This window comes from Eulemur rufifrons, chromosome 5 (genome assembly GCF_041146395.1).
Source record: "Eulemur rufifrons isolate Redbay chromosome 5, OSU_ERuf_1, whole genome shotgun sequence".
In the NCBI taxonomy this organism is placed as follows: domain Eukaryota; kingdom Metazoa; phylum Chordata; class Mammalia; order Primates; family Lemuridae; genus Eulemur; species Eulemur rufifrons.
The window spans coordinates 48,142,641-48,165,599 of record NC_090987.1 but is presented as its reverse complement, the minus strand read 5'-3'; the positions used below and the strand labels follow the sequence as shown (position 1 = coordinate 48,165,599).

Here is a 22,959-nt window from a genome sequence, read left to right as displayed (position 1 = left end):
ATTATCTTTAGAATTATTTTCGTGTTTCATTTCTGTTTGTTCAGAAATTGCATCTTCTTTTTCCTGGAAAAAAAAGTCCCTTATTTGTTCCCCTTTAGGAAAATGTCATTGGCCTGCAGTGCAGCGAGTGTCGAGAGGGCACCTTCGCTCTCCACGCGGACGACCCCCTGGGATGCAGCCCCTGCTTCTGCTTCGGGCTGTCGCCCCTCTGCTCGGAGCTGGCGGGTTATGTGAGGAGCCCGGTAAGTCACACACAGTCAGAATGTTCTGTTTCTAACCATCTCCCCTCGGGATTTGGGTAGGGGGAGAAGACACAGTCATTACGTTAAATGTTGCCCTCATGGTGTCAGAAATTCTGGGAAGCTAATCTGGGTTGGTATTGTACACGAATCAGAGCTCCCCTCCTGCTGGCCAAGGGAATGAATGGAGCTTGAACTAAAGGCTTTCAGTGCTGTTCCTTAGCTAATCTGTCAAAGGCTTTAGTTGGAGAGAAGATAAAACTGCAACATCTCAACCGTCTCCTGCATATCATTGAACATGGAAGCACCTTCTTGCTCTTAATCCTTGAATAGCTAAAAAATAATAATAAAGCACTTTCAGTTCATTTTAATCCAGATATTTAGTTTAAAGGAAAAGTCTGTCCTATTCCTGTTTTAATAATGGAGCTGTTTGATCTGCGAGACAATGGTGGAATCCAAGGAATCAAATAGGAGTGGTTAGTGCATGTTTTAAAGTGCATTTTCCTCCCTTTGATGAGTAGGTATTGCTGGGCTCAGATCAGCCTCTTCTGCGAGTGGTTTCTCAGAGTGACCTGAGGGGCACGACCCAGGGGGTTTACTACCAGGCCCCTGATGTCCTGCTGGACGCCGTGACAGTCAGGCGGCAGGTCCACACAGAGCCGTTCTACTGGCGGCTGCCGGAGCAGTTCCAGGGAGACCAGGTGAGGTGCACACCCCGCCCAGGGCCAGTCCCGTCCCCGGGGGATACGGATGTAGTTTAAAATCACCGCAGGCTGTGCTGGCCTGTCATTAAAAGAAGCAGTTATTAATTTCCTCTGTTAAGTGGGGATGAAGAAGTTTAACACTCATAAAAATTCCAAAAAATAGGTGGTTCTTTAAAATTTTTCATTCATTTTGAAAGTCTTAAAGTTCAAATCATATTAATTTTCTCCTTCCTAAAGCAGTCATTCAACAAACGTCTACAGTTAGGTATTGCTTAATGACAGGGATACTTTCTGAGCAATGTGTCATTAGGTGATCTCGTTGTGTAAATATCACATACCCAAATGGTATAGTCTATTATACACCTAAGCCAGGTGGCATAGCTCTGTGGCTACAAACCTGTACAGCCTGCTGCTGTACTGAACATGTAGGAGCTTGGAACATAATGATAAGTTCTTGTGTATCTAAACACATCTAAACATAGAAAAGGTACATTAGAAATACTGTATGATAATCTTATGGGACCATGTTTGTATATGGTTTGTATGTAGTTTGTCATTGACCAAAATGTCATTATGCAGCACATGACTGTTCTGTATTTATTGATATAAGTTCAATGCAAGTCTAGATGCTATGGCCTGAGAGCCCTTCGCTAGAAATCATCCCTCATTTTGGGGAGAAAAATCCTACAAAAGAGTCATGAAAGGCATCAGTTGCATTTTTGTTTATATAAACATTGGAGTCTATGTGTAAATTCACCCTGATCTTGAACATTTGCAAATATATATTGAGTCCTTCTGTAGATATAGGTAATTTTTAATTTAAAGGAGCTTGAAAATAATTTGAATCACTACCACATTGATTTGTTATTTTGGAGCTCACTTTTGTTGGTATCATCAAGAGCTGTATAACTTAGGCCAATTTCATAATCTGTAATTAAACATAATCAGAAGGAAGCAAATTCCAGACAACATATTTCACGCATGTGATGTATTTATAAGGTCTGAGATTTCTCTCCTACGACGGCAGGCTTGCAATGAAATGTTTTTAAGCCAAAGCTGTGTCAGAAAAGTAAACGACACCTTACTATTTGATAGCTCCTGGCATACGGAGGCAAACTAAAGTACAGCGTGGCCTTCTATTCCTCGGATGGCATCGGCACCTCCAACTTTGAGCCTCAAGTTCTCATCAAAGGGGGTCGGGCCAGAAAGCAAGTCATTTACATGGATGCCCCAGCGCCGGAGAACGGAGTGAGGCAGGAACGAGAAGTAGGAATGAAAGAGGTGATGATGTGATCTTCGCATACACATCCCATAACGGTGTGAACTTTGCTCTGGATGCAGTGAAAGCTGGGAGCCACTTAAGAGCATGAGCAAGACCCCGGGATCAAAATTCCAGTGGGTTTAGCAAGATTGCTAAAAGATATTCAAATTTCATGTTCTCAAGAAATATATATTAGGCTTATGTTAATTTAGTGGGAATTGTATCTTAAATCCTTTATCCTAGCTTTAATCTGTGTAGATGCAGTGGTGCAGAAGTACTTTGCACTTGCTCAAATTTGGGAAGTGTCTATTCATTCTTCCAGAAGATATTTATTGGGCATTTTCTCTGTGTGGCTGGCACTGCCTTAGGTGATGAGTATCTATTGATAAACAAGGCTGACACTGTGCCTGCCCCCATGGAGGTTACGGGAGGTATTTGTCAGTTAAATTTAGTGGCATGCATGGAACAGGGCTCCTTTCTGGAGAAATTTATAAGAAACACGTTCTTTGTAAGCTCCTGTGCCAGGCGGAATCTGTACTTTGAACTTAATTGAATGTGTTTCTCATCCACAGAATTTTTGGAAATATTTTAACTCTGTTTCTGAAAAACCTGTCACACGCTCGGATTTTATGTCTGTCCTTAGCAATATTGAGTACATCCTCATCAAGGCATCGTATGGTCAAGGATTACAGCAAAGCAGGTACTTGGAAGCTTTAGGTGTTTGAATATTTCCCGTATTTGAAACGAAACTGAAAGGATTTGATTGGCTTCACTCCCATTACCTACCGTCTTTATCACTGCAAGTAGTTCCGTTCCTTACCAAAACTTGTTAAATACTAATATCATGCAATGTGTAAATTATGACTTTAATCATCCACCTACCATGCCAACATGGATATAAAATATAAGTATCTATATAGTGGAATCCTAGGTGAAGATAAAATGTTTTTCTATTTTCTGCCCTTGAAAACTGCAATGCCCATTTCTTTTTTTTTTTTTTGAGACAGAGTCTCACTCTGTTGCCCAGGCTAGAGTGAGTGCCGTGGCGTCAGCCTAGCTCACAGCAACCTCAAACTCCTGAGCTCAAGCGATCCTCCTGTCTCAGCCTCCCGAGTAGCTGGGACTACAGGCATGCACCACCATGCCCGGCTAATTTTTTCTTTATATATATTTTTAGCTGTCCATATAATATCTTTCTATTTTTAGTAGAGATGGGGTCTCGCTCTTGCTCAGGCTGGTGCATTGCCCATTTCTTTGTAATGATGTAGAAAGAACGTTGCCGCCTACTCATTTACTACTCCAGCCCCTAAAGAAAGCCGATAATAGCCCAGGCAACGGAGCGAGACCGTGTCTCCAAAAATAAACCAATAAATAAATTTTAGAAAGGAAGCCATTAAGTCTTGGCCAAATCAGTCCTTCAAGAGGTCTTTCAGATGCACTTCTGTAACATTATTTTTAAGTTCTAAAATGCCCGAGATGTGTAATGACAGTATTAATGTGCTTTAAACATATTTCATTTATAATCATGAGTAGCAACTGCTCCAAACAAGGACGAAAGCTCTGGTTTAATATATATGCAAATGTTATGCCATTTGCTATGTCTCTAGAAAGTCTTGCAAATGTTAGTGTTTCCTCCCTTCCTAACGTAATGTTTGCACAGAATCTCAAATATTTCGATGGAGGTTGGCAGAAAGGCTGACGAGCTGCACCCAGAGGGAGAGGTCGCGTCCCTTCTAGAGCACTGTCTCTGTCCTCCGGGCACGGCGGGATTCTCATGTCAGGTACAGAGACTTCGGTCAAAATCTATTTCCTGGATTTGAGCTGAGATGTGCTTGAAAGTCCAAGTGATAAACAGAATTCATGTGTCTCTATTATATCATTTTTTCTCTTTTTGAATTAAAAAAATTAATTTTGGTAAGAGATACATAGCATAAAATTTACCATCTTAACCACTCTTAAGGGTACAGGTCAATAGCGTCATATTAAGTATGTTTTACAGCCAGTCTCCAGAATGCATCTTGCACAACTGAGGCTCTGTACCCCTTCAACTCCCCACGCCCCTCCCCCAGCCCCTGGCCACTGCTGCTCTACTTTCTGTCTCTATGAATCTGGCCACTCTAGGTACTGCATATAAGTGGAATCATACAGTATTTTCTTTTTGTGACTGGCTTATTTTACTTAGCATAATGTCCTCAAGATTCCCTCATGTTGTAGCATATGTAAGAAGTTCCTTCCTTTTTAAGGCTGAATCATATTCCTCTGTATGGATATACTACATTTTGTTTATGCATTCCTCCTTCAGTGGGCACCTTTTGACTATGATGAACAATGCTGCTATGAACGTGCCTGTACAAATATCTCTTCAATTCCCTGCTCTCAATTCTTTGGGATATGTACCCAGAAGTAGAGTTGAAGGACCTTCATACTGTTTTCCACAACAGCAGCGCCATCTTACATTCCCACCAGCAGTACACAGGCTTCCAGTTTCTCCACATTCTCATCAGCACTTGTTATTTTCTGTCCTTCAAAGAGTGTGAAGTAGTATTGATTTGCATTTCCCTAATGACAGTGATGTTGAACTTCTTTTCATATTTACCACCTGGCCATTTGTATGTCTCCTTTGGAGAAGTGTCTATTCCAGTACTTTGCCCACTTGTTAATCAAATTGTTTTTTCCTTCCCTTTGCAACCCCTCAGGACTGTGCCCCTGGCTACCACAGAGGGAAGCTCCCAGAAGGTGGGGGCAGGGGACCTCGCCCTCTACTTGCTCCTTGTGTGCCCTGCAGTTGCAACAACCATAGTGACGCTTGTGACCCTGAAACTGGAAAGTGTCTGGTATGCTGGTTTGTGGGGGTGCTCACCTGAGGTTTAGAATTGGAGCAGGTGCTTAGCGTTTAAATGTCTGGTCTATGGTTATACCAGTTCCTTAGTTCAGCAAGAGGTTAAATTGAGCTAAATATAAAATAGAAATATATTTCCCTGAGGAAGGCATAGCTAGGTGTTCTGACATTGTTGGTGGAAATTCTGTTATAAATTTTACTTCCTTGGTGAATTTGTTTGTGGGTGTCCATTTGGGAATTACAGTCATGGGCCACATAATCACATTTTGGTCAACGATGACTGTATACAACGGTGGTCCTATAAGATTATAGTACTGTAGTTGTACTGTGCCTTTTCTAAGTTTAGATATATTTGGAAACATAAATACTTACCCATTGTGTTACAGGTGTCTACAGTATTCAGTACAGTAACGTGCTATACAGGTGTGTAGTCTAGGAGCAATAGGCTAGACCATATGGCCTAGGTGTGTAGTAGGCTGGACCATGTATGTTTGTGTAAGGACACGGTTTGATGTCCTCACAACTACAAAATTGCCTGATGACGCATTTCCCAGACAGTACAGCCTGCTGTTAAGTGATGCGTGACTGCAGTCAGGTGTGCCTGGTCTTTCCTTGCAGTGCTTATGCCTGTAGTCAAAGTAGATGAGTACTTTAGGTGAAAATTTGGAGGCTCACCTGGAGGTTTTAAAATAAGTTAATGCCAATGTTGAAAATTTGTTTCTCTGTGTAAATTATCGCCCTCCCCTTGCACATTTTCCTGGGAGATGATAACACAGTGAGTTATTCACGTCTTAGTGTACGTTTGGCTCTTGGCCACCTTCCCCCAAGACTGATCTCGGGGACATGAGGAGAGCTCTGACCACTGAAAAGGACCAAGTGACCCTGACAGAAGCCTTGTAGCCCTGACTAAGGACAGACTCCTGTGTCCATGATTTAGCTTAAGCCAATGAGGCTGTGCTGATAACAGAATCTGATACTCTCCTCCTACTCCTGAACCCTCGTTCTTTGCAATAACGCAGGTGGAAACATCGGTTACTTGTGTAAGTTGTGCCAAGATTAACTTGCCTCAGGCAAAATAATTCATTGACAGGAAATGAGCTGCCCACCAAGATACACCTGAGGCCTGAGAGATGCAGGGTGTGGCCTAATCACAAGGAAACACGGGCCCCAGAACAGAAGAATTAGGACCAGGGGCTCCCAACCTGCCTTCTTCCACACCAGGTCATCTTCCCTTCTTCCAATCAGAGGGCTCTGCTGTATGTGGAATTTTAAGGCAATTTCTGCTGGGAAAATGGCTAAACTACAGCAGTGCACAGGTGAATTTAGGAAAAGAAGTGCTGCACAGTTTTCCTCCATAAAAAAAGATGCGCGTTAAACTTTGTTAACTGCATTGTATCTGTGGAGTTAAAGAATGATTCCAGCCACACAAGGTGAAATGGACTTAATGAAGATGCAAATAGCTGCAACACGATTAAAAAAATTTATTCACTCGAATCAGCTCATGCCTGAGGCAAAAGCAAAGGCCCAGTGGAGAAAACGAGAAGATCTCATTTACGGATTTAAGGAGAATTGATTTCAGGCAAATAAAGTGAGATGTAATTAGCTGGGTAGGTCTGTTGGCCAGTCATGGGGACAGAGGTCACATAAAGTTGATAATTCTTTCATGCTTCATCTTTCCCTGGTGCAGCTAACTATTTTAACAAGATTAGGTCTTTCTAGGACATTAAATCATCACCACGCCTTTCCTGGCCCCAATCCACCAGAACAAAATTATAAGAGCAGCAGCTGATCTATTGATTTGCACCCTAGAAATTACAGCCTGCTTAACCCAGCCCATGAAAGATGGCAAAAGCCTCCCCAGGGTACACAGTGCCTGCCAGCTGTCAGGCAGCTCCCTGCTCAGGGGGAGTGGTTTTTCAGATGTTATCTGGATGTTACCTAAAACCCATCAGGGACTTCACCTAGGCCTGCTAATTGAATGTTGTAATACACCACAGTGGCTGCACACACTTCCAGAAGACTGGACAAAGATTCTAAATTTAGACTGCTCGGCTGCAGTCTCATGGTGTTGAGCACTTGATTCAGGCTTTTAGCCCTTTTTACAGATCTGTATTCTGTGTTTGTCCCCAGTGACATTCATGGTGAGCACTTATTGCCAACTCCTTTCACCAAAACCCATTCTAAACAGAAAATAGTGCCTGGGCTTACAGTACGGAGTTTCGGGGTTTCAGTGGTCCTTCTATTCTTGTCAGAGTCCCTTGAGATCTTAAATCAGGACTGTAACGTCCATGTCAGGTAGTTATTTCATGTAGATTTACATACCTCCAGCAATGGGGAGCTCGCTCTCAAAGCAGCTCAGCTCACCTTTGGGCAGCTCTGGTTCTTCCTGGACCTGGTGCCCTGGATCATACACCTTGTGGTGCAGTTTTATTCTTTGGAGCCATTGAGATAAACCACAAGTTCAGATTTATTTATGGAAAGTGCCAGTATCTTAACAAATACCTTTCCAAGTGTGTCACGTCTTCCTTGCTCTTGGAGCTCGGGAGCTGCCCTCCCCTCCTCAGTCTTCACCGTTTGTGGCTGAGTGCAACAGTTTACCTGCCTGTAACAGAATCGCCTACGCACTCCCTCCGTACTTGTTATCATACAGGTGGGCATCGAGACCTTTCTGGGTCTGGTTTTGTCGTCCGGTACATGGGATGTTCCTCCCTGCTTCAGGTCATACATGTGATTGGTGGGAAGTATGACTCGGAAGGGAGTGGTGGGGGGAGACCTGAGGACCAGGGACATGGCCTGGAGTCCCTCTGCCTGGGTCCCTGCTCCCTACCACCTGGGACATGTGACTTTTGGGACATATGACTGAGCATTTTTACACCACTGAAAAATTGGCAAAATTGCTCTGTGCATGTTCCACAGCAGCGAAATCAGCCCACATTGCAGTTCTCATTCACAGTCCTTATTTTCCTGGCGCTCTTGGGGCGCTTGTCCCCAACTCCCTGCGAGGCCCACAGTGCTCCGTGGGTCAGGGAGTTTTGATGCTGGCGCTGGTGTCAGCAATGTGAAGCCTGACAGTCTGCCTCAGGGCTCCGTCATCATCCAATACTGTTCCTTGTCAGCTTTAGGCCACGCCATTAAAACAAGTATTTCACATGTTCACTTTTTGAGAGAGAGGTTGAAAATTTTACTTCTAAAGAGAGTCCAGCTTTAGGGGTCGAGTGGATTCCAGTAAAATCTATTTTTGTGAGGTAGAATAAGAATACAGTTCGAAAATGATAAATACTGGAGTATTCTTAATTTAAAAGATACTTTGAAATAGCATTTTTTTAACATATAAAATGATTTCTTTCTACATCATCTCTTGCTGCTGAGGATAAAACTCTGAGTCAGTTTGAGAGTTTGCCCAGGGGCTCTGCAGTGTCACCCGCCGTTCTGTCCCAGCTGTGCCAGGCTCGGAATCCTGTGTGCAGCGGCTGAGTCAACAGTGATGAGTTGAGCAAATGCAGCTTTTAAATTGGAGTCAGATGGCAAGAACCTCTTGTGTGCTTTTTTAGAAAATGTGTACTCTTGTAACAGGAAGACCACGGGGCCAAATGATGCCATAAAATTTAACTAGAACTTCTGAGCATGGTGGCATGTGCCTGTAATCTCAGCTCCTCAGGAGGCTGAGGCAGGAGAATCACCTGAGTCCAGGAGTTCCACACCAGCCGGGGTAATATAGTGAGACCCCGTCTCTTAAAAAAAAAAAATTAACTGAAACATATTTGGCTATTGTAATGATCTAAATGGCTCTCAAATCAAGAGTTTTCTTCCTTCGTTGTCTATTTCCTAAATCATCTGTCTGTTCATTTCAACTCCCTACATGTGATCATTGAACTCTATGTGCAAAATTGGTGCTTCAAATCATTTTTTGGGTCACTATATATTTTAGATCCATTTGTTTTTATTTCAAAGTATTATGGTGATGGGTTACATGGCCCATCACCCAGACAGTGTTCATTATACCTGTTAGGGAGGTTTTCACCCATCCCCTCCTCCCATCTCCCTCCTGCTTGATTTCCTTTGAGATTTACTTCCCTCTGTGCACATGTGTGCTCATCATTTATTAATAGTTCCAGTTTAATAACGAGCACATGTGGTGTTTGTTTTTCCATTCTTTAGATACTAATGGTCTCCATTTCCATCCAAATTGTCGCAAAAGGCCTTAAGTCATCCCTCTTCATGGCTGAGTAGTACTCCATGGTATATATGTACCACATCTTGTTAATCTACTTGTGAACTGATGGGCATTTGGGTTGATTCCACATCTTTGCAATTGTGAATTGTGCTGCAACAAACATTTGAGTGCAGATGTCTTTTTGATAAAATGACTTCTTTTCTTTTGGGTAAATACCCAGTAGCAGGATTGCTGGATCAAATGGTAGATCGACTTTTAGTTCTCTGAGGAATCTCCATACTGTTTGCCATAGAGGTTGTACTAATTTGCAGCCCCAACAGTGTATAAGCATTCCTTTCTCTCTGCATCCATGCCAGCGTCTATTGATTTTGGACTTTTTAATACATTGAGCATTTTTTTTCATATGTTTATTGGCCATTTGTCTATCTTCTTTTGAGAAGCTTCTGTTCATGTCTTTTGCCCACTTTTTAATGGGGTTCTTGATTTTTTTTTTTTTTTGCTGATTTGCTTGAGTTCTTTGTAGATTCTGGTTATTAGTCCTTTATCGGATGTATAGCTTGTGAACATTTTCTTCCATTCCATAGGTTGTCTATTTGCTCTGTTAATTATTTCCTGGGCTGTGCGGATGCTTTTTTAATTTAATAGATCCATTTTTTAAGATTCTGAAAGCTGTCTTCTTTTAGGGATCCTGTGTCTTATTTTCCTCCGGCCTGGGTGGCAGAGCAAGACCCTGTCTCCAAAAAAGAAGGAAAGAAAGTACTAATAATTTCTAGGCTGTGTTGGATGAATGCAATCTTATGATAAATGAAGGTCATGGAGCTAGAAATGTTTCTAGAATTTAAAAAATGTGAAGAAAAATGCTCCCCCTTCCTTAAGAATTAAAAAAAAAAAAAGCTAGCTGATATGAAGCGTGGGTGGTAGTGCTCAGGTGTTATCAGGTAAGAATGATCTGTAACAATTTTCCATTGTTTCTCTCTTCTTTTGAAATGTGGGGTCACAGAACTGCAGCGATAACACGGCAGGTGACCACTGTGATGTATGTGCTCCTGGCTACTACGGGAAGGTGACTGGCTTGGCCAGCGACTGTTCCTTGTGCACCTGTCCTCACAAACACCCTGCCAGGTGAGCCCACGCAGGTGCAGCCTGGCATGCCGGGCTGCTGGGGCTGCTTCAGTCTATATTGGTGAATACTCTCCATGGCTTAAGAAAGGCTAATTGTAAGAGAAAGAATTCATTTTCATAGGACATCTTTTCAAAAGCAAAGTCTCTGTGTTGGGATTGGGTGTTAGAGTGGAAACAATTAAAGAAAGGACTTTTAGGTTTTGCTTTTTTAAGACTAATTTTAGCCCTCAGCATATGTATTCAGTCTGCATAGAAATGAATTGTTATTAATTTTATGAATAATGATACAAAAGAATCCAATTACTATTTAATTTAAGGGAATGGGGTTACGATTTATATATGCTAGGACCCTGTTAAGTGCTGAAATGCTACATAGTGATACAGTTGGGACAAATTTCTATCTTGCACTCATGACACTTGTATAGAATTATCTAAATGCAAAAGGAACCAGAGATTTTAAGTGGGAATTAGAATATCAAAGGGTCCTCTTTGGTTCAAATGAAAATTATAATTCACAATAGCATTTTATTACTGCTTAGAATCTTTGGCAAGGCATTGAATGTGTAAAGATCAAATGTCAGTTTTTGTATACTAAAATGAAGTTTTATTTTTAATATTTGTTTGAATCTTCTATTTTTTATTGCCTCCAAGTTAGCGATGCTTGATGGTGAGTACCTGAATGGGAGACAGGCACTGGCTACAGTTGCCTTGTAAATTATTGGGCAGCCTGAAATTTGTTGTTACTATTACTTATTTTTTGTATTAAATCTCTATGAAAATTTTGACTCAATTCCATTTCTATAATCTATGTTGTAGAAATACCTGCATATGTGTGTAAAGATGGGTGTATTTTAGCATAGCTTGTACTCATGATAAATTGGGGGGAAATGGAAATATCTACTTACACAGGATTGATTATATACATTTTGGTATATTCCTAGAGTGAAATATTATACAGACACTGAGAAAACAATAAGGTATATGTGTAGGCATAGAGTTGAAGAAATGGCCAGCTGAAGTATGTATTGAATATGCAGTGCGATGCCATTTTGGAAAAAATTCCTATCTGTGTGTATATCCACACCCATAGGGCTACATGTGCACAGAGAAACATTTGGAAGGATATTTCACCCTTCTACTTTGCACATTTCTGTACCGTTTGAATATTTTATTTCTTTAACCACAAAATGTTGTAACTGACCCCAAGGTCCACATGAATAAATTAAAGATTGGGTTATTAAGAAGAGATTGTGAGGCTGTGAGCATTCTATGTGTGTTCTGAATCTGAGATGCCCCAAAACACATGCTTTAATTTCCACATATTTTTTGTTTCCACTGAAGTCTGCCCCTTTACTATATATATATATATATTTTTTTTTTTTGGAGACAGAGTCTCACTCTGTTGCCCAGGCTAGGGTGTCATGGCATCAGCCTAGCTAACAGCAACCTCAAACTCCTGGGCTCAAGCAATCCTACTGCCTCAGCCTCCCAAGTAGCTGGGACTACAGGCCACCATGCCTGGCTAATTTTTTCTATATATTTTTAGTTGTCCAGCTAATTTCTTTCTATTTTTATTAGAGACGAGGTCTTGCTCTTGCCCAGGCTAGTCTTGAACTCCTGAACTCAAATGATCCGCTCACCTCGGCCTCCCAGAGTGTGCTAGGATTACAGGCGTGAGCCACCGCGCCCGGCCCTGCCCCTTTACTATTAATATTTAAGGAGGAAAAAAGTCAGAAGTGGTGTGGGGCTGATAACGCATGCAGGAAACTTCATCTTACTAGCCAAAAAGGAACCACACTCGGGTTTCTGTTCTTTGGGTTTTATTTTCCCAATGGTTTGCAGGAACCAGCTCAGGCTCTAGATGGAGCGTTGGTCATTTATTTGCTAAAATGTGGAGGCGGAGCCTTTTGAGAAAGAAAGGAAACTAAAAGCTGAAACCCATGAACTCGGACATCAGTATCCCAGTAGATTATTAAACTTTTAGTGGCTCTATGATTTAGCTTCTGATAGCCTCCCACCTGGCTTTGTCCCTACCTTTAGGTCCATTTATTTTCAAATTCTGCCCTAACTCCTTAAGTTCTTTTCATCAGCATTTGTTCAGCTCCTTCTTCCTGCTGTTTTTCATGCTCACTCATGGTGGTTTCAACTCTCTAATCACCTACTAAGCCAGGACAAGACCCCTTCTACAGGGGAACTCTCTTGTTGGGTGACTGATTAGTGTGATCGGTATTCTTCCACTTAGCACCCACATGGTTGGCATTGGACAGGGCCTCACAATGTCTTCTGGAATAAGATATGCCCAACACTGATGTTGATTACATGTTTATTTTCCTTCTTTTTGCCCAATGGATTGTAAGCTCTAAAAAGTTTCTCTCATCATCCAGTGTAATCACATAACTGAGAACAGTATGGTGTATCCTAGGAGTAATCAATAAGCACCTTAAAGATTTGAAGTTTTATATCTGAAAATTCAATAAGAAATTCTTTTCTTCCAGTTTTAGTCCCACTTGTGTCTTGGAAGGTGACGGTGATTTCCGCTGTGATGCCTGTCTTCCGGGCTATGAAGGACAATATTGCGAAAGGTACGCTGTTGAATAGTCACGTGGAAATTGCTGGGTACGTCTGCTTTTATGAAGCATTAGACAAATTTCTACAGTGATGTGGGAGTCATTATCAATTCGGATGTTCAGGATTCCTATGGGACCTCATTACTATTCCGAAATAAGTCCTCCTGGGGCAGATGGACCTGTGTGCTTCACATTTCATTTGGCAGAAATGATCACTGTCCTGGGGCAAAAGCTGGCTCATGGGTTTACTCACTGGTGTTGACGGTACTGCCTGTGCCTACCTCCTTTCTCTTTTGTAGGTGCTCCTCGGGCTATCATGGGAACCCTCAAATGCCAGGTGGCAGTTGCCAGAAGTGTGACTGCAGCCTGCACGGCTCTGTGCACAGCGAGTGCGACCGCGTGTCTGGGCAGTGCGCCTGCAGGCCCGGGGCCTCGGGGCTCCGGTGCGAGGAGTGTGAACCGAGGCACACGCTGGTGGAAAGCAACTGTGTCTGTGCGTATTTCTCCCCTACGTGTGTAGAGGAAAGGAGTGGGAGCGGTGCCCTATCACGTCAGCAGGACACAGAACGTCCTATTTCATTTTATATTTTATTTTTACTTTACCATTTTCTAAGCAGAGATTGCTGTCGCCTCTGCTAAACTGAACCTCTAGTCGTGGCTTTTCAAGCCGAGGCAGGAGGTTCTAAGATGCCAGCATTTATTTCTCAGGCACTCAAAGCAGCAGTGATTTCAACTTCTTGCTTAACTGCATCAACATGGTATTTCCCCTAGGGAGGCCAGGAGTGTGTCAGCACAGAGAGAACGCACCTTTGTGGGATGTTCATTTGTGTTACCCCAATTTCACAATAGCTTCAGCTCTTGGCTCTCATGGATTTTTGTTCATTTTTTCCGGTTCTGATATATATTTCCAGCAAGTGCACGAGGTAGTCATTTTGGGATGTGGTTCATGGGGAAGGTAGGAAGGAGTGTTAGGATCATAGCACTGGAGAGCTATTTTGCTTTTGTTTTTGTGTTTACTGTAAACACAAACACCCCCCTTATTTTCTCCAGTGTCCTTCATTTGTACTTGCTGAAGATGCATCTGCAAACTGTCTGAGGTCACAGAGCAGGCTTTTCAAGGGAACACTGGGGTTCACTGCAATGGATCCCAGCTGAAGAGGAGCAAGGCACTGTGAGGGTTGAAGCGGTATAAGGAACCTCGGGCCAGCCCTGGGCAGTGCTCCTGGGCTCAGCCCTTTCTTTCTGTGTGACCCAGGGAAGTCACTTCTCTGATCTGAGTCTCAGCATCATCAGTAGAGAACAAGGGCTCAGCCTTCCTGCCATCCCCCCCTCCCCCCATGGCACAGTTGGAGCGAGACTGAGCTCAGAGGAGCGCGGGGGTGGGGTGGGGGGGGTGGGCTCAGAGTGTGCTCTGCCCGTACCTGCGATTATCACAAAATGGCTTATGCAGCCCGTGGGAAAATGGGCAGATCACATTGTCATCACTCTCCTTTTCTTTTTCTTTTAGCGTGCGATGACGAGTGTGTAGGTGTGCTGCTGAACGACTTGGATAACATTGGCGATGCCATCCTTTCTATGAACCTCACCGGCACTGTCGCTCTCCCCTACGGAATTTTGTCAAGCCTGGAAAATACAACTGAATATCTCCGGGTAGGTCTGGAAATACAGAGGCGGATAGAAACATATATTAATATCTTTGAGAGACAATCAGTGGGATGGGAGGGGTCGTTTTGTCTGTCCCCTCAGGGTGTGAGCCTCACTCCCATCGTCCCCCACTGGGAGGTCTCCAGGGTTCCCCAGACCATGACCAGTGACAGGGACCTCATTGTCTCACACACCAGCTTGCCTTGCTGTGGGGCAGCTCTGGTTGTTTAAGAGTTAGTTACTCCTGAGAGACCTCCTTATACAATCTACCCGCTGTGGGCCTGGTTCTGCCTTTTGGAATAAGACAAAGTCTACTTGCTCCTTTTTAAGACAGACCTTTGGGTATTTGAAAACAGCTGGCCTATTACAAAAACAGAAAATAAATCTGGACAGTATCTTCCTTAAAGTTGATTTATGCTGAAGATGAACCATTTTCCATTAAGTATATTAGTCAAACTGGAGTTGCAAGGCACAAAAGTCTTTCCTCCCTAGAAGAGACTATATATTAAAATCTCTGGCGCCAAATCATAGTTTTATGTTTCTTCAATAGAGTCTGGGACAAAAAAGGGTGGGAAGTTAAGAAATGGGCTTAGTAGATAGCATCCTAGTCTGGCATTTTTAATTCTAATTGGAAAAACATGGGGTTCCTAAATTGTGCTTTATAACTATATGTTCGAATTTGACATAACCTATTCAGTGTGTCAGGCAATAATAAAACGGCTAGTCATTCCTAAATGCCTTTTTTTGTATAAAAGCTTTCCTTAGATTGAATATGTCTTTAGGCATGCACACATGTGTGTGTATATGTGTGTATGTGTATGTGTGTGTGTGTGGTGTGTATGTATGTATGTGTGTGGTGTGTGTTGGGATGCAGCTGGTTCAGTGATCCATTCTTGTTTGCAGTGATCTTTTTTCTATAATGGCAGTAAAGAAAGGTTAGGAAACTCTAAGAAATGTTCTTATGTTATGCAAAATATGTTTTTCAAAGATGAGAGATTTTACATCCATTAAGAAAAAGAAAGAAATATTTAAATATCTTTTCCAATCACTATGTACATAATCAATAAATGCTATTTTCTGCCAGTTTGTGCCCCAGGGATATAATAACTATTTTATATTTACCAAGTGATATAAATACTTGATTTAAATTTTAACTAATTTTGAATGATTTGCTCTAATATAAACCTCTTGTCTATTTCTTTAAATTCCTTTCTATGTTTATGTGTTCAGCAGAGGGGAGGCATGTGAGCTCTTAGCTGCTCTCTGCTCTCGTTAGTTACCAGCGCAGCAACCTTGAGCAAGTTCTTACCCCCAACCCTAAATAGTGATATCATCACTTCACAGGGTTGTGTTAAGGTCTAACTAAAGTCAGACATGTAAAGAAATTAGAAGAGTGTTGGTATAAATTAAGCACTTAATTATTAGTCATTATAAAGGCTTTTCTTTATTGAATTCTTTTGTACTTTAGCCCAATAAACATTTTTAAGGTGCGGGCAATTCTAGTTAAAATTCATGTGACTCTGATATTGAAATCAAGAATTGCAGCAGTATCAGATTCTGCTTACCAGACTAGATTTTAAATTTATATCATATAGGAAATACAATGCAAAAGAAGGCAGTATGGACTCATGTGGCTATAGTCAAAACTTAAGTAAGTCTCATCCATTTTTTCTTAATGACAGTTTCAAGGAGAGAAGAATTTCTTTCTGTGATCAAAAAAAGAAATACCATGTGCTTCCTAGTTAAGAACCAGAACATTTTACTTTGAGGCACTGTAATTTATTTCCTTCATTCTTCTTAGGAATCTTTATTGAAACAAAATATACAAAAGGAACTGGCAAAAATTAAACTTGAAGATGTTGCAGAACGGACGGACAACCTGCAAAAGAAGGTAAATTCTTTCCCTAAAGAACCAGCTTTCCAGTCTCATGAGCAATTGCCTTGGGGGTGTCGGGAAGGTTCTGATTAGATCCCGCAGCCTCTTCCTCCCAGGAGCTGTGCTCCAGGTGTTTCATCATCAAATTGGTTTTAACTCTGCCAGTTGCTGTGGCTTCATGGGAGAAGGCTCCTGACTTAATTTCTGTTGTCACCTCTGCTGAGGAAAGAGTTGGGCAGTCACTCTGCTTTTTGGCTTCCATTTTCTCTTCTGAACCAAAGGGTGGGGATGGGGCAGGGTTAAAGGTTTGCTGGGGTTTCTCCTCCTCCTAAATTCAGTGCATCCCGAGCACGTGGTGCTCGCAGAGGCCCCACTGCACACCAGTAATGCTCACTGAAGACCCCCGGGCTGGGTGAACAGAGCACAGACCCTGTGCTTTGGTCTCTGTGCAACATTCAGGCTTCAGGGTGGTTCTGATTTTAGGACTTCGAGTGGCAGGTGAGCTCGTTTTGATGCCATCAGGGAGTTGTTTATTTTATTTCACCTATGCCAGATGAATGGTTTTTAGTGACCCAAAAAGAATCTCCTTGTTTGCAGATGATGAGGGAGACCTATTGTCAAATTTACTGTTTTTTCACTTATAAATTGTGGGTGTGCACATATATATGCAAGTGTGTGTCTACAAAAAATGCAATAGTGTATCTGTACATAGGTGTATCTAGTCTGTCTCTCAACACACACACACACGCACAATCATGCCTCCTAAAAAGTATTAGCTTGGCTCCTGTTAATTTAGAATTAATGGTGCTTTGGAAAGTGTCTAAGGGTTTAAGTGTGGGCTATAAGTACCTCATCAAGCAAACGCTTGGTAGGAAGTGATGAACTCATTAAAGTAAATTCTCTCTATTTGTTAAAAAAGATTCTCTTTGGTATTGACTAAAAAACACTTTTAGACCCAATCTCAGTTACTTTACATTCTTGGAAATTACAAATAACTTTTCTTTTTACAAATTATAAAATTCCTATTAAAAATAACAGCAGAGGGCAGCTAAGGCCCAGCTTCCAGGCTGCTGGCTTTACAGGTATCTCCTTTAGTTCTCAGTATGGCCCAGGAGGTAAGTGTCATTATTACCCCATTGTCATAGATAACGCTTGGTGCTATCTAGGTCCACGGCCTGGCAGAATCGGGTCTAAAGCCCCGTCTGCCTGCCTCTGTGTTCTTAATCCCTAGAGACTGAAGTCCCATAGGCCATGCAAATTAGTACAGTTTACTTTCCGAATTCTGTATATTTGGGTCCTAAAGTGAGTAGAGGGTCTTTCCAGTATAGACTCTGGAAAAAATACACTGCTTTTAAAAATATACCATCTTTTCTCATGCTGAGTGGGTTGTAAATTATTTCATTAACCACTTAGTCAATAACTTCTAGTCCCAAAATATGAACCTTGCTTTAGGTGACAGTGCACCTCTTTACTCCATGTTCTGGAATATATTTTGTTGCTTAGAAGAGGCAACGACCGGAGTAGCAAAGCTTGCGTGTTATTTAAAGTCAAACTAACCTGAGACCTTACTTGCTGCCAGCTCACTAGAGTGCTGACAAGTAGCGAGAAGGCGAATAGGGCGACTGAGAGAATCCTCAGCGACAGCGAAGACCTGGCCGCGTTCGTCGAGAGGCTGCAGATGAGCATCAGAGGTAGTGTCGGCAGCGTCTGGTTTGGGACTCTGTTGATCTAGCAAGGAGAGTCACGTTGGCTTTATTAAATGTGTGGATAGCTGTGGGTCTAATCTGGCTTTTAGCATGCTATTTTCAGTATTCAGGCTACTAGAAACATATTCTTGCTTTTCTTTTTGGGTTCTAGTGTAAGGGCTTAAAAAGTATAGAATCCTATGCAAATCAGACTTTATAGGACAAAAGGTAAGAAAATTATTAGAAAAAATCATGTGTAATAAAAAGTTGCATCAGGCATTGGTGGTTTCTTCATGCAGTAATTATTTACTGAGAACTTCTACATGTAAATGTCTGTGTCGGGTACAAGGAAATGCTCAGGTAAACACGATGGACCCTGCCCTTAGGGAGCGTATGGGTACTTGGCAAGACTTATATTGAATAAACCAGTAGGCCCAAGTTCATGAGTGTTTTCGTTAGGTGATGTCCGGAGTACGCTGGGATACACGGGGTGGCTTGGTCTGGCACTGAGGTCCAACCCAGCTTAGGTGAACAGAACAGTGCTTACCAAAGAAGGTTCTAAGTTTTTCATTCAGTACTGTCCACTTTTGAGAGATTTATTAAATGATTGATGATTTTCTCCATAGAAATTATTGAAAAGGCAACAACCTTAAATCAGACCTTGGATGAAGATTTCCAGCTACCCAATTCGACTCTTCAGAATATGCAACAGAACATTACATCTTTGCTCGAAATCATACGGCAAAGGCATTTCACGCAGTTGCACCAAAATGTCACCCTTGAACTCAAGTAAGTTCCTAACTACCATTCACAACACAACCGAGTAGGGACAGAAACTTGGATGCCGTCTCCAAAGGAGAAGGAGGCATAACGGAAAGAAAGTGCCAGCTGGGGGTGAGCTGTCGTGAGAGAGGAGAAGGGGCCCTGTTGTCAAGGAAATCAGATGGGTACAGACCTCTCTAAATACAGAAAAGGTACTACCAATGCAGTTAGTACAACTGATCTTTGGCTCTGGAAAATTTCCACCTAGCACAACAACAGAGCCTCATGGCACTCGCTGTATGTATTGTAGGTCGAGTATAAGGTAATAAACTCTCACAGAAGAAAAGATGGTCAGTGTCTATGCATGCCATGAACTCTAAGACAGATCGACATTATGCCAGAATAACTGGGCTCTGTTACACAAACCCTCACCGAAAGCCACAATGTGAGGTGACACAGAGGTCACAAATAATTGTTACACAGTCACAAGGGGCGTGGACTTTCCCTTCAGGCTTTTTTGTCAGTATTTTCACACAGTTATTACCTGATGTAATAGCACGAGCTGTCTTTCCACCAGCTTGTGATGGATGTCCTAAGTACTGCTGTTCATAGTTACAGGGTACTTTGTTACAACTCTCTTCTCTATACGGAGCTATTTAAACTAGTCATAATTTTTTTTGCTATTTTAAATTATGTTGTGATGGACTTCTTATGCAATATTTTTCTATATTTCTATATATTTAAATATTTGTATATTTATACTGTATATATTTCCTTCTTTTTATGTATTTCAGATTATTATCTTACCAGTGTAGACATAAAGAAGTAGAATTATTTAGTCAAAGAGTTGCATTTTGAGGCCCCCTGACATGCACTTCCAAATTATTTTCTATAATATTTTTAAAAACAATGTGCACTTCTACCAGCAACACACTAGAGGGTTGGGTTTACATCTTTTATCGTCGTTGGGTATAATTTTTGACATTGTTGTTGTTTTGTTAGGTGAAAAGGCAGAGAAGGAGCTCACGGCTGGGTGGGTGTGGAGAGAGGCCTGGGAATCTATGTTTTAGAATAATAGTTAGGGCAGGGAAAGGTCTCCGAGAGAACTATGAACTAAATGCCACAGGGGGGAGGTCAGAGCAGGGCGAGGTCCCAGGAGATGGGAGGAGGCTGCCACCTGTGGGACCCTCCTCTGTGCCAGCGCTTAGCTCCTCACGCTGGGCCCTGTAATCATCTCAGTCTTTCCAGGTAGGGGAGATTCCAGTTGAGGAAACTGAGGTCCAAGAATATAAGTCACTTGCCCAGGGTTAAAGCTCCAGGACAATATGAACCCTGACCACAAACCTGAATTTGTCTGACTCTAAACTGTTATTTTCCAACCCAGAACAGAAGAAAGTACCATTTAGACTCAGTCCTTACAAGACGGTGGGCAGTCGCGGTCTAGCACAGGTGTCGAGGCGCGAGGGGAGGGAATGCTGCCCGCAGGCGGGAGGCATGGGCAGTTACCTGCGTCTGTGCTCCCGTAAGACACCTCCACGCAGATCTTCCCAGGCCCTGCCCATCCCGCAGGCAGCACCCCCAGGCCCGGCTCTGCTCCTTAACCTTCCTCAGCTCCCTGCCCATCTGAGCTGGGGAGTGAGGAGGGCTTGTTAAGGATGGAGATGCCCAGGTTAGCCCTGGCGATCCCAGGGAGTCACTTCGTGGGGCCGTTCTCTCTCACCATAACACTCTTCCTCTGTCAGTTCATTCATTCATTCAACAAAATGGGTTGGGCCCCAGGTAGGGGTGGCAGGCAGTGTGCTAGGAGCTGGAGATACAAAGGGGAATGATAGAGCCTTTTTGCCCCCTAGGAGCTCCTGGTGCAATGGGGAACGTTCGTTTTCTGAATATGCATTCAGGAAGCAGGGCCAGCCCCTCCCCACCTGTCCCTGCCGTGCCCCTGGCCCTCCACCACCAGCTAAGCCCACCGAGACCCCTTTCTCTGTCACTGCAGCTCTTATGGTTCTATTTGGAATAAAGTTATTAATAAGATTACTGATCTCTCTCTTTAATTTGTAAGTAAAATTATTGCTTAGGAGACCCTTTATAAACAAAAAATTAAGAGTTTAAAATGTCTTCTCTGTCCTCCACTTTTTGATAATTCTTATATTGATACTGTTTCAAATTTCAAGGATTATTTGAGGAATTATCTGCTTTTTCATTATAATTCTTGGAAACATTGGTGGTTGGGTGATGAGATTTAGCACACGAACCACTTGCTTTTCATGCTTGTCTCAAGGGTCCCCAAGATGACACCGAATTCACAGTTTCCCTAGGGCTCCCAGGATTCAGCGTATAATTGTACTTACAGCTAAGGTTTAGTAAAGATGCACGTTGAGATCAGGCGAAAGAACACGGCAGGAGTCTGGAAGAATCCGAGATGGCTTCTCCCGCAAGGGGCTCCAAAGCGCTGTCTTTCCCCAGAGTGAAATTCAGCAACACGTGTGTGATGCTTCTTCCCAGGGAAGCCCATCAGAAATTCACCTTTCCAGGTTTTATGGAGGCTGGTCTTGTAGGCACCCTCTGCCTAGCACATGGCTAAAGTCCAGACCCCTAGAAAGAAGGCAGGTGTTCAGCATAAACCACATGGCTTGCACATAATGCTTCAAGGGGTAAGCCACCCTTATCAGTTAGGGACAGGTGGGAACACTGCCAGCCTCCTCAATAGGACTTTCTGCAAGGACAGCCAACTGGGCCTGCTGCGGTAACTCTTTAGCGCACACTGCGGATTATCGTTTGCAGCTGTGTTTTCCAATAGCTCTGATGTCCCCAGAGCTATAAAGGTATTTCATTAAAGAAATGTGTTCAATGACCAGGTTAGTTTGGGGAACATGGTGTCTACTAAGGAAAGACAAGTTCTCTACTGCAGGTCTTCTCAGAGCTTTTAGGACACTGACGTGTATCGGAATTTCTCCTTCACCATGAGCCTTTGCTTGTGGGATCTGCTTAACAATTCATGGGACGCCAGTGTTGTGGAGAAACACAGTTTGAGAAATACTGTTATACTCTATTAATTGAATAAATTTTGCAGGAAGAATCCAACAAAAAGTTCTGAGGGTTTTGTTTGTTAATCCTGTTTGAGCCATTGAGGACTATGTCATTTCATCTGATTGTAGTTGAGATAGTAAAGTCACTTCATAGATGAAAATTTGACCTCTATTTTAAACTTTCTCAGAGAGATATCTTATTTAATGATAAGGAATGATAGATTTATGGTGAGACATTCAAAATATATTGGGTTTATTTGTGTTTTTCATGTATCTGTTTTAGTTCATATTACCTGTTTCATAATACATCTTTATAATATTTAGAAGTCATAAGTATGTTTAAATAACTCCTAATATTATTCTAATAATGTCAGAGTTAAAATATATACCTTTTTTTGAATTTTTAAAAATATATAGGTTTATTCTTTTATAAACTTTGGGCATTAAATACATGTATTTTTTAAGATGAAACTTACATTTTTTTTTTTTTTTTTGAGACAGAGTCTCACTCTGTTGCCCAGGCTAGAGTGCCATGGCGTCAGCCTAGCTCACAGCAACCTCAAACTCCTAGGATCCAGCAATCCTTCTGCCTCAGCCTCCCAAGTAGCTGGGACTACAGGCATGCGCCACCATGCCCGGCTAATTTTTTCTATATATTTTTAGCTGTCCAGACAATTTCTTTCTATTTTTTAGTAGAGACGGGGTCTCGCTCTTGCTCAGGCTGGTCTTGAACTCCTTACCTCCAGTAATTCTCCCGTCTCAGCCTCCCAGAGTGCTAGGATTACAGGCGTGAGCCACTGCGCCAAGCTGAAACTTACATTTATTGATTGAATTATTATTTATTATCTGCTACATATCAGGCAAAAGGGACGGAAACAACTTGTCCAGAGATACTTTTAACTCCTTCAGCAATGCCCTAGTCCTCATCATAAAAATCCGTTCTGCTGAGTTAGCATCCATTCATTCTTTTGTTAAACTTCATGTATAGTTTTCTCCAATGTCCTTTCAAACACTGCATATTCCAGAGAAGCCACCTGTTGTTCCAAAAAACTCCATTCTG

The 22,959-nt window shown here is 42.2% G+C and overlaps 1 protein-coding gene across 1 annotated transcript in view; it reads left to right on the top strand.

Annotated features, from left to right (window-relative positions):
- The window catches only part of LAMA1 (laminin subunit alpha 1), a 127,999-nt gene that overhangs the window by 68,029 nt on the left and 37,011 nt on the right, over window positions 1-22,959 (top strand). The window contains exons 27-39 of the mRNA XM_069467850.1: window positions 99-242; window positions 761-940; window positions 2,039-2,224; window positions 2,777-2,904; window positions 3,865-3,985; window positions 4,901-5,038; window positions 10,218-10,339; window positions 12,835-12,921; window positions 13,206-13,399; window positions 14,414-14,556; window positions 16,352-16,441; window positions 18,006-18,117; window positions 18,738-18,900. Coding sequence (XP_069323951.1) covers window positions 99-242; window positions 761-940; window positions 2,039-2,224; window positions 2,777-2,904; window positions 3,865-3,985; window positions 4,901-5,038; window positions 10,218-10,339; window positions 12,835-12,921; window positions 13,206-13,399; window positions 14,414-14,556; window positions 16,352-16,441; window positions 18,006-18,117; window positions 18,738-18,900 — 1,808 coding nt within the window. The remainder of the gene's footprint in view (window positions 1-98; window positions 243-760; window positions 941-2,038; window positions 2,225-2,776; window positions 2,905-3,864; window positions 3,986-4,900; window positions 5,039-10,217; window positions 10,340-12,834; window positions 12,922-13,205; window positions 13,400-14,413; window positions 14,557-16,351; window positions 16,442-18,005; window positions 18,118-18,737; window positions 18,901-22,959) is intronic.